At 40.4% G+C, this 12998-nt stretch overlaps 3 protein-coding genes across 3 annotated transcripts in view; 2 read left to right on the top strand and 1 right to left on the bottom strand.

Moving 5' to 3' along the window:
• Nucleotides 1-3815, top strand: part of LOC140923866 (uncharacterized) — an 8416-nt gene extending 4601 nt beyond the window's left edge. The window contains exons 2-3 of the mRNA XM_073373877.1: nucleotides 1-388; nucleotides 576-3815. The exon at nucleotides 1-388 is cut by the window's left edge and continues 187 nt beyond it. Of these exons, the coding sequence (XP_073229978.1) occupies nucleotides 1-388; nucleotides 576-1041 (854 nt within the window). The 3' untranslated portion in view covers nucleotides 1042-3815. The remainder of the gene's footprint in view (nucleotides 389-575) is intronic.
• LOC140923865 (uncharacterized) overlaps nucleotides 1-12998 on the bottom strand; it is a 34209-nt gene that overhangs the window by 10777 nt on the left and 10434 nt on the right. The window lies entirely within an intron of this gene.
• On the top strand, nucleotides 5762-11421 carry LOC140923867 (uncharacterized). The gene is made up of 4 exons (XM_073373878.1): nucleotides 5762-6073; nucleotides 8505-9085; nucleotides 10208-10519; nucleotides 10565-11421. Exons 1-4 carry the CDS (start codon nucleotides 5873-5875, stop codon nucleotides 10803-10805), a joined length of 1335 nt encoding a protein of 444 aa, XP_073229979.1. The 5' UTR covers nucleotides 5762-5872; the 3' UTR covers nucleotides 10806-11421.

Genomic DNA, 12998 nt, shown 5'->3' with positions numbered 1-12998 from the left:
TTGATGTTTTCTTTTATGCAGCCAGTCGCGGTTTTTCGCTGCCCATTTTCTACGCCTTTCTTTACTTGATGTTATTTCTGTGCTGCGAAGTGGACAAATTCAAAGCCGAGCTTGGAAGCGGTCTCTATCCAAGCGAAGAAGAAGCCAGGGACAAAGCCAAAAAGATAAACACGTTGATCAAACAGACAGAAGAGGCCTTCCGTTTTTTTCTCACCTTGTACATAGCCATGCTCTTGTTGTCATCAGCGCTGGAAATTTTCTCCATCGTGGAAAAAGCCGAAACCGTGATAACGGTTAACCACACCGTTCACGAAATACCTTCGAGGGCTTTAGCCAGCGTACAAACCTTAAATGTTGGGTCTAAAAGTTTGATGGCTTTTCCTCACAGGTAGGATTTTAATTATAAATCTCATACAATTCCTAAGGCTGTGTTCAAATTATACTGGATACCGTGGCTTTTCGCGGCTTCAAGAAAAGCGATCCGGTATATATATTATGAACAACAACGTCTCGGTTCCACGGAATTAAAGCTCATATTAGTACTAACAAGTTACGCTGTGAACTCCTATCCACAGGTTAACCGGCAAACGTACAATCCTAATTGTATTTCCCCCCTCAAATCACACCGTGGGAATGTCTGGAGGTGAAGGACTCATCCCAAAGATTCTTGTTGATCAGTACAAGATCACTACGCAAGAGATCGTGGTGACAGCTGTGTTGGACATAACAGAAAACTTTGTACTGTACGCCTTTCCACTCTACCAGATGTCTGTTCTCAAACGTTGTTTGAAAAGAGTCCTAGAGATGGTAGAAGACAGCGATTATGGAGCACAGCAAAACCCTAACAGGATTTTTAGAACACGACAAGAGAAGAAAGACTTCACGAATTGGTTCCGCAATAGGTGCATTTCTGGTGTTACAGTTCTTGGTAGGGAAGTGAGTTTTCTCTGGACCCTGGTGTTGACCTTCTTTGGTCCCTTTGTAGTGGTGGTGGTAAATTTGATGTTCAAGCACATTCACGTCGAATCTCCTTGGCATTAACAAGGAAATCGATAAAGAAGATAAAAACGCTGGACAAACTTGTTTACTATCACCTACTCGATGTAGTTTTTCCCAACTGGTTATAGGTTAAACGATTGCCGGTCATTTCGCTACGCAGTTCAGTCAGGAGCCGATCGGCTCCTGGTTCAGTTCATTCCGAATTTCGCTATACAGTTGTATTTTGAAATTGATGCACGCCGTGATAGTACTGCATCCCAGTTTGTTCCTTACACGAATACTGTGATACACAAATGACGGCATAACTTTTCAGCCCAAGTTCAGTACTTATAGAGTGTTTTCACTCACGTGACCAGCATCTATGTTAATTTATTGGAACAAAAGAAAGCGTTTTCATAAGAAAAAAGGACTCCAGGACTCCCACAGGACTGGTTTGGAACACAAACGCGTGACGTCAGGTGAAAACGCTCCATAGGTTCAATTGCAAGCCGCTGCTTGGGAAATAAGCCCGCGATCCTCTCTTGAGGAGGAACAAAGAGCAACGGACATGGAGCCCAAATTTCTTATCATGCTTATAGAATGCCTAGTTAATGTTGTAGAGGAAGGATTGCACAGAAAAAGGACTTCGTAGCGAAACTACCGGACACCAGTCAAACAGATAACTAAGCATAATATTTACTATACCATTTTGCGCAATTTAGTTTCAGGTTTCCATAAGAATAACGGATGATTTAAGAAGCCGATAATGTTGTGAATAATAATAACAGCTGATAATGATGATTAAGGCATGACAATGATGTTGACAACAAATAAATATTGGATGTGGTTTTTGTGATATTCGGAATAATCAAGGTCGAGGTAAAATAAAGTGTTATCAGCCGAGCCAAAAGGTCAAAGCTGATAACACTTACCGAGACCTTGATTATTCCGGATATCACAAAAGCCGAATCTAATAATTGTTTTATTACACATTGTTTAGAAGAAAATAGGGAGTTTAAGCAACGATGACAACGACGGCTATGGCAACGAGAAGGGCAAAAAGCAGTGGGTTTAGACAAGCAAAACAAAAACTTTGCACGTGCATCACGCTTTTTTGCACATTTCTCTTCTGTCGTTGCACGACTACAACGTGAACCTGCCTAATTTCACGTTTTGTCGAGGACAGGACCAAAAGACAACAACTTTCTTTTTCTTTTTCTGAACTTTGATGCAGTCCTATAGAATTCAAGTACAAAAAAAAATTGGCAACATTTGAAGAATCAAACTAGATGGAATAAGCGCGATGAGTTTTGAGGCAGCGCAAATTCACTTTTTAAGTGACGTTTTCGACAACTAACACACCGTCGCACAGAACATGTTTTCTGTCGTGGTTGGAAATCATGCATTGCGCGTGCAACCTACAGATTAGTCAGTTACCTGCTAGCAGATAACTAACCCATCCGTAGGTTGCGTAGTCTCAGCTGTCGCAATAGTCGCAGCTGTTTTTAGGGTAGTCACTGGGAAGGAGCGTTGCGTGAAGACAATAAGTCAATCCCTCCGAGACGGGCACCACTGGAATTGAACCGACATGAGTGTCCGTCTAGGAGAGATGTCGGCTTTACAGAAAGTAAGAGTACAGCACTGAAGAAAGGAAGGTACCATGCCCAGATGTCCAGACTTCCTAGAAGTTTGTCTTATAGACAGTTGACTGTAGTAATGTTGTAAATATTTGTAAAATAATGTAAATAATCATTTCCGACAAAGTTGAGCCTGTTTATTGCCAACGAGCAGCCTCGCGAGGGGGCAGCATAATAAAGCCGTGTGCAAAAGTTCCAAGACAGAATGAATCTCCAAGCGATGTAACAGAAGGTAGTGTAAGGTAACTTTTACGACGTAATGAATCCGACACCAAAGACTTCTTGTGACAGTCCGGTTACTTGCACCATTTTTAAGCATCGCAGACCGTGATCCGTTTGGCCAGTACCACCCGCAAAAAGATCGCGGATCTGGGGACGATAATGCTTTGCGGACTTCCTCAAGTAATGAAAAATGTCCCGTTATCTCAGATGAATCACGTAACAAAACATCGGGTGGAGCTAGTGCAAGAAGAGTTGTTCTCGGGTTTGTGTGGAGATTTCGACGACCGTTTATTTAGGAGTCAAAAATAGCAAACAATAAACATCAAAACTTCCGAAGTCAGTCTCCGACATTAGCAGAAATAACTCTTGCTTACAGAAAACAATGTTACCTGACTCTGTTAAATTCATATTTTTTTACAACGAAACGTTAGCAGAAACAATTCTTGCTTAAGAGAGAGAAGTGACGACCGGAAATGCTACGTTGGCAGGCTAAGATTCGCCATTTGCACATCTCCTATAATACACCTTGTTTATCCCCACTGTTTTCTCTTGGGGCCACTGAAATACCCATGAGAAATTAAAAACAGAGATTACGCAAACTTTTGAGGAGCCAAAAAAGTGTATTATGGGAGATGTAAAAATAGCGAATGAATTTTAAAACAGCGCGAAGAGTCACTTCCGTGACGTTTTCACTGTCGACGTTGTGGTGGTTGAGTCTTAGACCGTATGATGTACCAACCACAACTTCATTCATAAATGTACCCGAATCACAATCGCGATAATCAGTTTTCGTTTCTTCATTTCGGTTTCCCGTATGGAACGGGAAGCGACATATATCAGGTACCTGCAGAAGGTCAACAAAAGGTCGAGATCAGTTCACCGAAAGTGAAATTTATGTTTGAAAACACTTCCTGTCTGTTATTTCCTTTCGGGGAAGTACCTTTGACAATTATCTACAATGTGTATTCACTTTCGTAAATAAAGAAAGAGAATTAAGCCCTCGCTCTGTCACAACATGGAAAACTCATGAATACAGCCAAAGCCAACTTTACGGACAACTGCAACACAGCATTGTCACGGACAGTTTGCTTTGTCCCTGGGGTGTGAGAAATCCCTTAAATTTTCTCTTATCGGGGGCAGAAGCGGAATCATTTGAATCTTGATATTCATGATTCCTGTCGTTTTTGCCTCAGTGATTCATGATTCCGAATTCAGATTTTGTCTTAGCATGGAGTTGTTTTGTCACTGAACATTAAGCACAAGGTTATTGGAGAAACAAGCGGACTGTCAGCCCCAATTACACGAATTATATAGGGGGGTCCAGGGGCATGTTCCCCGGGAAAATGTTTGAAAATTGAACACTCGTAAAAGCCATATCCTGCATTTCCTGGATCGAACGCAATTAATTCATACGTGTATTTTGTTGAGCTTTTCTCAGAGTTTCTTTATTCACGATTCCCGAGCTGAAGTGCAAAGATTCATGATTCCCAAGTTTTTAAAACAAAGATTCATGATTCTTACATGTTTTGTAACTATGATTCATGCTTCATGATTCCGCTTCTATCGCCGATTCTCTTAATTCAACCCCCCCGGACACCCCATTAATATGAACACTTTCTATGGCCCCCTCATGCTCAATGTCCGTGTTAACGGGGTTTGAACCCCCCCCCCCGGACACCCCATTAATATGGATACTTTCTATGGCCCCCTCAGTGTTAGTCTGCTACACAGCCGTTTTTAGTGTCGTCACGCAACGCTCCTCGGGGAGGAGCGTTGCGTGACGACACTAAAAACGGCTGTGTAGCAGACTACCTCAGTGTCCGTGTTAACCATGGGGGTTTGACTGTAACTTTTTAATACAAAAGAAATAACACAACGCGACAATAGACAGTGACGCCTGATCGCTGTTTACCACTGAATAAATTTTATCATGAATACCGTTTTTCAAGAAAGGATGAAAGGATAGGGGAGATTTTGATCAAGCGTGTAAGGATATACAGTCAAAGCCCGTTGATACGGACGGCACTGAGGGGGCCATAGAAAGTGTCTGAACGGGGTGTCTGTATTAAGGTGTTGAATTTAGAGAAAATGTACGGCTTTTTTTGACAGGGACAAGGCAAACTGTCCGTAATAATGATATGTCCGTATTAAGCGGGTGTCTGTAAAGCAGGATTTTGACTGCTTTGATAACACGTTACCTTTCCTTCTCCTAAGTCTTCCCAGGCTACGGGTAACGTACAGATGTTTAATAAATACCTCAGGAAATTACATGGTATTGTAAAACTGAATATAGTCACTAAAAAATCAATGTATTACTTGAAGACGAGTGAAACTACTTGACTAAAAGTCAAGGCTTATAAATTAGGTGAAGTTATAGTCAGCTTTATGATTTAAAGATTCATAACATGACAAGGCAAAATGATGATGATGATGATGACGACGAAGACCATGCGATGATAACTTCCGCACAGGCCACGTTCAGACCTATTCGGGAATGCACTCAACCGGATGGTCGTATTCAAAATATTTATTTAACTTACTTATGAAATTAATCCTGGGTTCACACCATTGACAGAGAGTTCTTTGTTGTCTGATTTCTAAGAAATGTGCCGATCAAAACAAACGAAACGAGCCAGTGGACGTCTAGGAAACTAATCGGGAAAACCCCTTCAAAACGCAAGCACCGTCGCATTTAGAGGAACTACGACATCGTTTTAGTGAGAGAGGCAAAATCGAAAATGAATCGCTATCATCAATTATCCGAAGAAAAAAGGAATTTTTCGATCAATTTCGATCAATCTAGAGAATCTGCGATTATTATAAGGCCACCCCACGTAGGGATAAATATACCGGACGATGATCCCGATACAACAGAACGCAACGCCATGACGCTGCTACATCGTTATACTCGCTTGTGTTTCTTCCTCGCCGGGCAGTGGTTTTGGCCCGCAGAAAATTTCATCAAAAGGCATAACCTGCCAAGAAAAGTATGTAGAATCGCATACGCTATTTGGCAGGGGATAGTTGTGCTCATAATGTGGTCCTATTTCCTTTACTCGATGGGATTTTTCCCACCGCAAACCATTGAGGAAGTCGATTGGCTGTGCCCTCTAACCGACATCAAGAACATGGCTCACGGTTTATGTTGGATAGTAAATCAGCACGTGGGACTCGTATTTTTCTTGTTCGGCAACTTTGAAAGACTTCTGAAGCAGCTGAGCATCACCAAGGAAGAGGTAAGTTTCCCGGAACGGGGAACTGGGGGAAGGAAGGAAACAGGGAAGAAGAGTAAGAGGATTGCCCGGGGTTTATTCCTAGGGAACCGTAAATTACGCTTTACACGTTATTTTAACCTCTTTAGAGAAATTGTAATGTGTAACCGTCCAGCCTAAGGTTACTGAGCACGAAATTTGTAGTACTACTGTTGAATATGTTGCACAAGGAAATCTAACGATATTAAAGCAGTCGTGGAACTCTACAGTGTAACCACAGGTGTCCCAAGCTCACGTTACGAGCGTGTTATGTAAATTAACTTTTTCACGAGAGAGTCGGTGTCGCGTTACAAGCAAAATGTGAAATAAAATTCTGAGGTCTGCGAACGTTAAATATCATAATTTTTACTTTTTTTCTGTGAAATAAAGAAAGAAGACGTACCTTTTATGTACTACTGTGTTTTTGGTGTGAATTTATCGATTTAGTCCGTTTTTTTGGCTGTTATTGTTTGATCCCTTCGTATTATGAAGAGAGTGACAGAGGTCAAACAATAGCAGCCAAAAAAACCGACTACAGTTGACTCCCGATAACTCGAACTCTTGCTAACTCGAACCTCGCGTTAACTCGAACCGAAATCGATTTCCCCTGGATTTCAGTCATACATTTTCTGTATAACTCGAACCCTCGATAATTCCAATCTCCCGCTAACTCGAAATAGTTTTGTTTCCCCTCAGATCATTTCTATATAATTTTACCCTTGATAACTCGAACCATGTTTTGAGCCCGTAAAAGTCGGGAAAAAACAGTCTACTGGTGTCCCACACATTGAATTTTGAATTTCCCATTGACGTGTTGTAGGCATATAGTTTACTATTGGAGGCTGATGTTGTTTGTCACAAATCTAACGTGAAACAGCTTTACTTCTCAAAACAGTAAAGCGCATGCTCTATTTAAGCAAGGTTTTGTTATGTTACGTTCTTATTTATAATCAAGAAGTATCTTTTAATTTTCACTTGACATTTCTATAATTAAATGTGATTAAAATGTTCACTGTGCAGTAAAAACTGTTTTTTTCCTTACTCCCGGCTATTGTTTTCAAGCGCCCGATAACTCGAACTCGCGATAACTCGACCCTTTTTCGAGATTTCCTTTCGAGTTCGAGTTATCGGGAGTCGACTGTAAATCGACAAATTCACACCAAAAACACAGTAGTACATAAAAGGTAAGACTCCTTTATTTAATTAAGGGAAAAAAAGTAAAAATTATGATATTTAGCGTTCGCAGACGAGACCTCAGAATTTTATTTCTCATACAAAGTGTTGATTGTTGCTCCTGAGCTTGGGTAGGGACACCTGTGGTGTAACCATTCCAGTGAATGCTACTGAGCAGTACTTTCCTGTGGTACTGCAGGAGCACCCAACGAGAATATAGTTCAAAACCACTTAACATAGCATTGTTAAACGTATTTTAGTAGTTAAACGGTAAATTAGGCATATTTTTATCCCCTAAAAGTTTTTCATCTGTTGGGATTTCCTAGCTGAAAGTCTAGTGATCCGAAAATTATAGGGATCAAAAGTTACCTCTTCGAAAATTTCAGCCAGAAAAAAGGCTCCCGAAAATTCTAGGTGACCTTTTAAGGGTAAAAATCCGTTAAAAATGGGCAATTATACCATTTTTTAGATGTTCGAAAATCCTAGGAGAGGCAGGCAAGCAAGAAATTTTACAACAAATGTTCCGAAAATTCTAGATCTCAAATCGTCTTCCGAACAGATATTTTCCGAAAATTGTCGTTGGGTGCCCCTGGTACTGTTTATTATGCTGTACAAGGTGGTTCTAACTTATGAGTCTTTGGATGAAATCCTAAAGTGTGACCATTCAAATAAAAGCTACTGAGCAGTCCTTTCCTGTGTTACTGTTTATTATGCTGCACAAGGTGGTTCTAACTTATGAGTCTTTGGATGAAATCCTAAAGTGTGACCATTCAAATAAAAGCTACTGAGCAGTACTTTCCTGTGGTGCTGTTTATTATGCTGTACAACGTGGTTCTAACTTTTGAGTCTGTGGATGAAATCCTATGATGTGACCAAATGAAAGCTACTGGGCAATACTTTCCTGTGGTACTGTTTATTATCCTGTAAAAAGATGGTCTAGCTTTGAGTCTGTGGATGTAATCCTCAGCGCGACCATTCAAATAAAAGCTACCGAGTAGGACCTTCCGGAGAAAGTGGTTCAACTAACTGGTTGTTACGCAGCATGCGAAACAGCTGTTTCTCCTCGCTAAAAGGCTGTGTTTGCAGACTATTTATTACAACATGAAGAGGGTTCTGGCCTTTCAAAGAACTCATCCACTATTGAAACATTCTTGTACTGTTGACGTTTTGAAATACGGAATTAAACGCAAGACGTTTTCTATACTTAACGTCAGTGTTTCTAAATTGTTTCTGCCATCTTTAGGTGAAGAGAAGAGCTTCGTCCCACTCGATCTCCGTGTTCCTGGTAAATTCTGTGGCTTGGCTATTTATCGTTCCAATAACTTTGCATGCCACGCAAATGTTAATGCCAGATTTTTTGCCAATGCCAAGGTACAGAGATGGAAAGATCACGGCGACCAGTAATAACACCTTCTCAGCGACACAAATAGCTTTTGATGTTATATTTTTCGCAGCCAGTCGCGGTTTCTCTCTGCCCATTTTCTACGCGTTTCTTTACATGATGTTGTTCCTGTGTTGCGAAGTGGACAAATTCAAAGACGAGCTTGGAGGTGGTCTCTATCCAACCGAAGATAAAGCCAGGAAAAAAGCCATAAAAATAAGAACGCTGATCAAGGAGACAGAGAAGGCTTTCCGTTTTTTCCTCGTGTTGTACATAACCATGATTTTATTGGCTTCAGCACTAGAAATTTTCTCCATCGTGGAAAAAGCTGAAACCGTGATAATGGCAAACCACACCGTTTATGAATTACCTGCCAGCGCTGCAGCAGCCAGCGTGCAAACTTTAAATGTTGGGTCGAAAAATTTGATGCCTTTTCCGCACAGGTAGGACTTTAATTTTAAATCTCATTACAATTCCGTCTCAGTGGGTTCCAGTCCTCGCTCCTACTATTAAAAACTTTCGCGACGGTCCGAATCGCTGCACCAAAGTGCACACCGTTTGCTCCGTTCTCTTCGCGCCGAAATCACCGTTCTTGCCGTGTGACGGGAAGCCCTATCCGGTTTGATTTTAGTGGCGGCGCAAAAGCTTTTCGGTATAGTGTGAACAAAGCCTAATTTATAGTTCTAACAGCAATTTGTTTTGTTCATAATTATGTTTGTTTGCAAAATCATAACAGTTTTCAAGATCTTTCTAATCTTAAGCAATGTGCGTCAAAATTCGGTAGAATTCGGTCAAAGTTCCATTCAATAATTATCTGGTGTTATTTAGTTCTAAACCTCGAATACTGGACTTCCAGCTTATTCACTGGTACTCACTGTATCTCAGCCATCATTTCTACGTTTGAACCTATAATATTATTAAATGGGCGACAGCCTGAATCCTGTACAACTTAAGACGACCCTGAGTAAAATCTAACAAAAAATTGGGTTTAAAGCGAAGCTTGAGAATTCAATAACACAATTATTCTATTCGCTCTTGTTGGATAGAGGATCGGCCTGTTAGCTAACTCGGCTTGGGGTCCCCTGGAGAACAAGGAGTAAAGCTCATTACAACTTATTAAACCTGATAACCCTTTGAAAACAAAAAGTACAACAGAAAAGCTATGTTGATCTTTCTTCAATCTTAAATCGGTTTATTGCCAATAGCATGGCTAATCGTGGCAATGGGTGCTATAATTAGGCAGTAGGTGATGACAGATGGCTGTTGGCTGTAAAAAAAACACAAGCAAAGACAGAGCGATAACAGCAGTAAATGAAAGACCGTTCCACACATGTATACACCGGGCAAAAAAAAAATGCATGTAGGCATCAACAGAAGCGGGTTAAAGGTTGCATGTCGCACTATGGGACTTCCTGGTACCATCCCATGTGTCCTGTCTTCGAAATGAAGTTCTCATGCAAGGATTTAAACTAATTAACAAAACATTTAAGTGAGGAATGCTTAGTTCCCCAGAATTAAAGCTCATATTAGCACTAACAAGTTACCATGTGAACTCCTATTCACAGGTTGACGGGAAATCGGGCAATTCCGTATTATCTGCTCGTGATTCCCCCCTCAAATCACACCGTGGGAATGTCTGGAGGTGAAGATTACATCCCGAAGAATTTTATTGATCAGTACAAGATCACGACGCAAGAGATCGTAGTGACAGCTGTACTGGACATAACAGAAAACGTGGTACTGTACGCCTTTCCACTCTACCAGATGTCTGTTCTCAAAAGTTGTTTGAAAAGAGTACTGGAGATGGTGGAAGACAGCGATTATGGAGCACAGGAAACCCACTTGGACGGAACTACATCTGGCGATAATGCAGCACAGGGAATCCACTCAGACGATACTACCTCTGGCGATTATGAAGCACAAGGGACCCACTCAGAACATACGGCTTCTTGGGAGGAAACGCCTAAAACGATATTTAGAACGAGACAAGAGAAGAAAGACTTCACGAATTGGTTCCGCACTACGTGTATTTCTGGTGTTAAAGTTCTTGGTAGAGAAGTGAGTTTTCTCTGGGCCTTGGTTTTGACCTTCTTTGGTCCCTTTGTTGTGGTAGTGGTGAATTTGATGTTTAAGCACATTCACGTCGAATCTCCATGGCATTAACAAGGAACTTGTTCATTGTCACCCGCGCAATGTAGTTTTTCCTAACTGATTATAGGTTAAACGATTGCCGGTCATTTCGCTACGCAGTTCAGGTGATTCCGAATTTCGCCATACAGTTGTATTTTGAAATTGATGCACGCCGTGATGGTATTGCAACCCAGTTTGTTCTTTACACAAATACTGTGATGCACAAAAGAAAGCAAAACTTTTCTGGCCAATTTCAGTACTTATACAGCGCTTTCACTCACGTGACCAGCATCTATGCAAATTTATTGGAACAAAAGAAAGCGTTTACATAAGAAAAGAGTTCAACTACTACAGGACTGGTTTGGGACACAAACATGGCTGCCGTTTTATTGTTTTGGGAGACCAATCGGCCTAAACCCCCTGGGAAGACCTTCTAAAATTTACAAAAAAGCAAAAAAGCAATAGGTTTAGACAAGCATTACAAACACTTTGCACGTGCATCACGCTTTTTTGTACATTTCTCTTCTGTCGTTACACGACTACAACTTGAAACTGCCTAATTACACGTTTTGTCGAGGACAGGACCAAAAGAAAACAGCTTTCTTTTTCTTTTCCTGGACTTTGATGCAGTCGTTTAGAATTCAACTCCAAAAAATTTGCCAACATTTGACGAATTAAAGGAGATGGAATAAGCGCGATAAAGTTTGAGGCAGCGCAAATTCACTTTTAAGTGACGTTTTCAACAAAAAAACACCGTCGCACGGATCATGTTTTCTCTCGTGGTTGGAAGTCATGCGTTGCGCGCGCAACCTACAGATTAGTCGGTTACCTGCTAGCAGATAACTAACTAATCCGTAGGTTGCGTAGTCTCAGCTGTCGCAGTAGTCGCAGCTGTTTTTAGGGTAGTCACTGGGGAGGAGCGTTGCGTGACGACCCTAAAACCGGCTGCGAAGGAGACTATAGGTTGCACTGATTTCCAGAATTAAGTGTAGGCTCTTATCCAATGAGAAGACATTGACACTTAATGAGTACAACGTACTGTATACAGTCAATTCTCTCGTAAGCGACCACCCTTGGTGTACAAAAAAGTGGTCGCTTACGGGAGATGGTCGTCTATGGGAAAAATCAAGACAATAAGTCAATCCCTCCAAGACGGGCACCACTGGAACCGACATGAGTGTCCTTCTTAGAGAGATGTTGGCTTTACAGAAAGTAAGAGTACAGCACTGAAGAAAGGAAGATACCATGCCCAGATGTCTAGACTTCCTAGAAGTTTGTCCTATAGAGAGTTGACTGTAGTAATGTTGTAAATATTTGTAAAATAATGTAAATAATCATTTACGACAAAGTTGAGCCTGCTTTTATGCAGAACGAACACCAGACAGTTCTCAATTTACTTCCAAGGTCCAAAGTTTTATAATTCGCTAAATTCTACTATAACTGGTTCGTCCTCCTCTGCTTCTTTTAAAAGAAAGCTTAAAGAATTCCTTCTCAGTACGTATTAGCTTCAGTATGGCAGTAAGTAGATTATTAGATTAATTAATCTAATATGTGCGTGTGTATGTGTGTGTGTGAGTTTCGGTCAAAGTTAGCCATCATAAGCCCATACTGTAATTATATTATCAAGACTAGTTTACCCTAAGTTGAGGAGACCTGACTCATTATAAGCCTCGTGGTTTCTTTCAGGTCTCCTCGCCATTTACTTTTTCTTTAATCTTATTATTCCAACCTTGCATTGTAAAATTTTGTATATATGGCAAATAAAGAATGAGTGAATGAGTGAATGAATGAATGAATGAATGAATGAATGAATGAATGAATGAATGAATGAATGAATGAAAATGAATGAATGAATGAATGAATGAAAATGAATGAATGAATGAATGAATGAATGAATGAATGAATGAATGAATGAATGAATGAATGAATGAATGAATGAATGAATGAATGAATGAATGAATGAATGAATGAATGAATGAATGAATGAATGAATGAATGAATGAATGAATGAATGAATGAATGAATGAATGAATGAATGAATGAATGAATGAATGAATGAATGAATGAATGAATGAATGAATGAATGAATGAATGAATGAATGAATGAATGAATGAATGAATGAATGAATGAATGAATGAATGAATGAATGAATGAATGAATGAATGAATGAATGAATGAATGAATGAATGAATGAATGAATGAATTGCCAACGAGTAGCCTCGCGA

The sequence above is a fragment of the Porites lutea genome, chromosome 14 (genome assembly GCF_958299795.1).
Source record: "Porites lutea chromosome 14, jaPorLute2.1, whole genome shotgun sequence".
Lineage (NCBI taxonomy): Eukaryota > Metazoa > Cnidaria > Anthozoa > Scleractinia > Poritidae > Porites > Porites lutea.
This window is presented reverse-complemented; position numbering and strand designations above follow the sequence as displayed.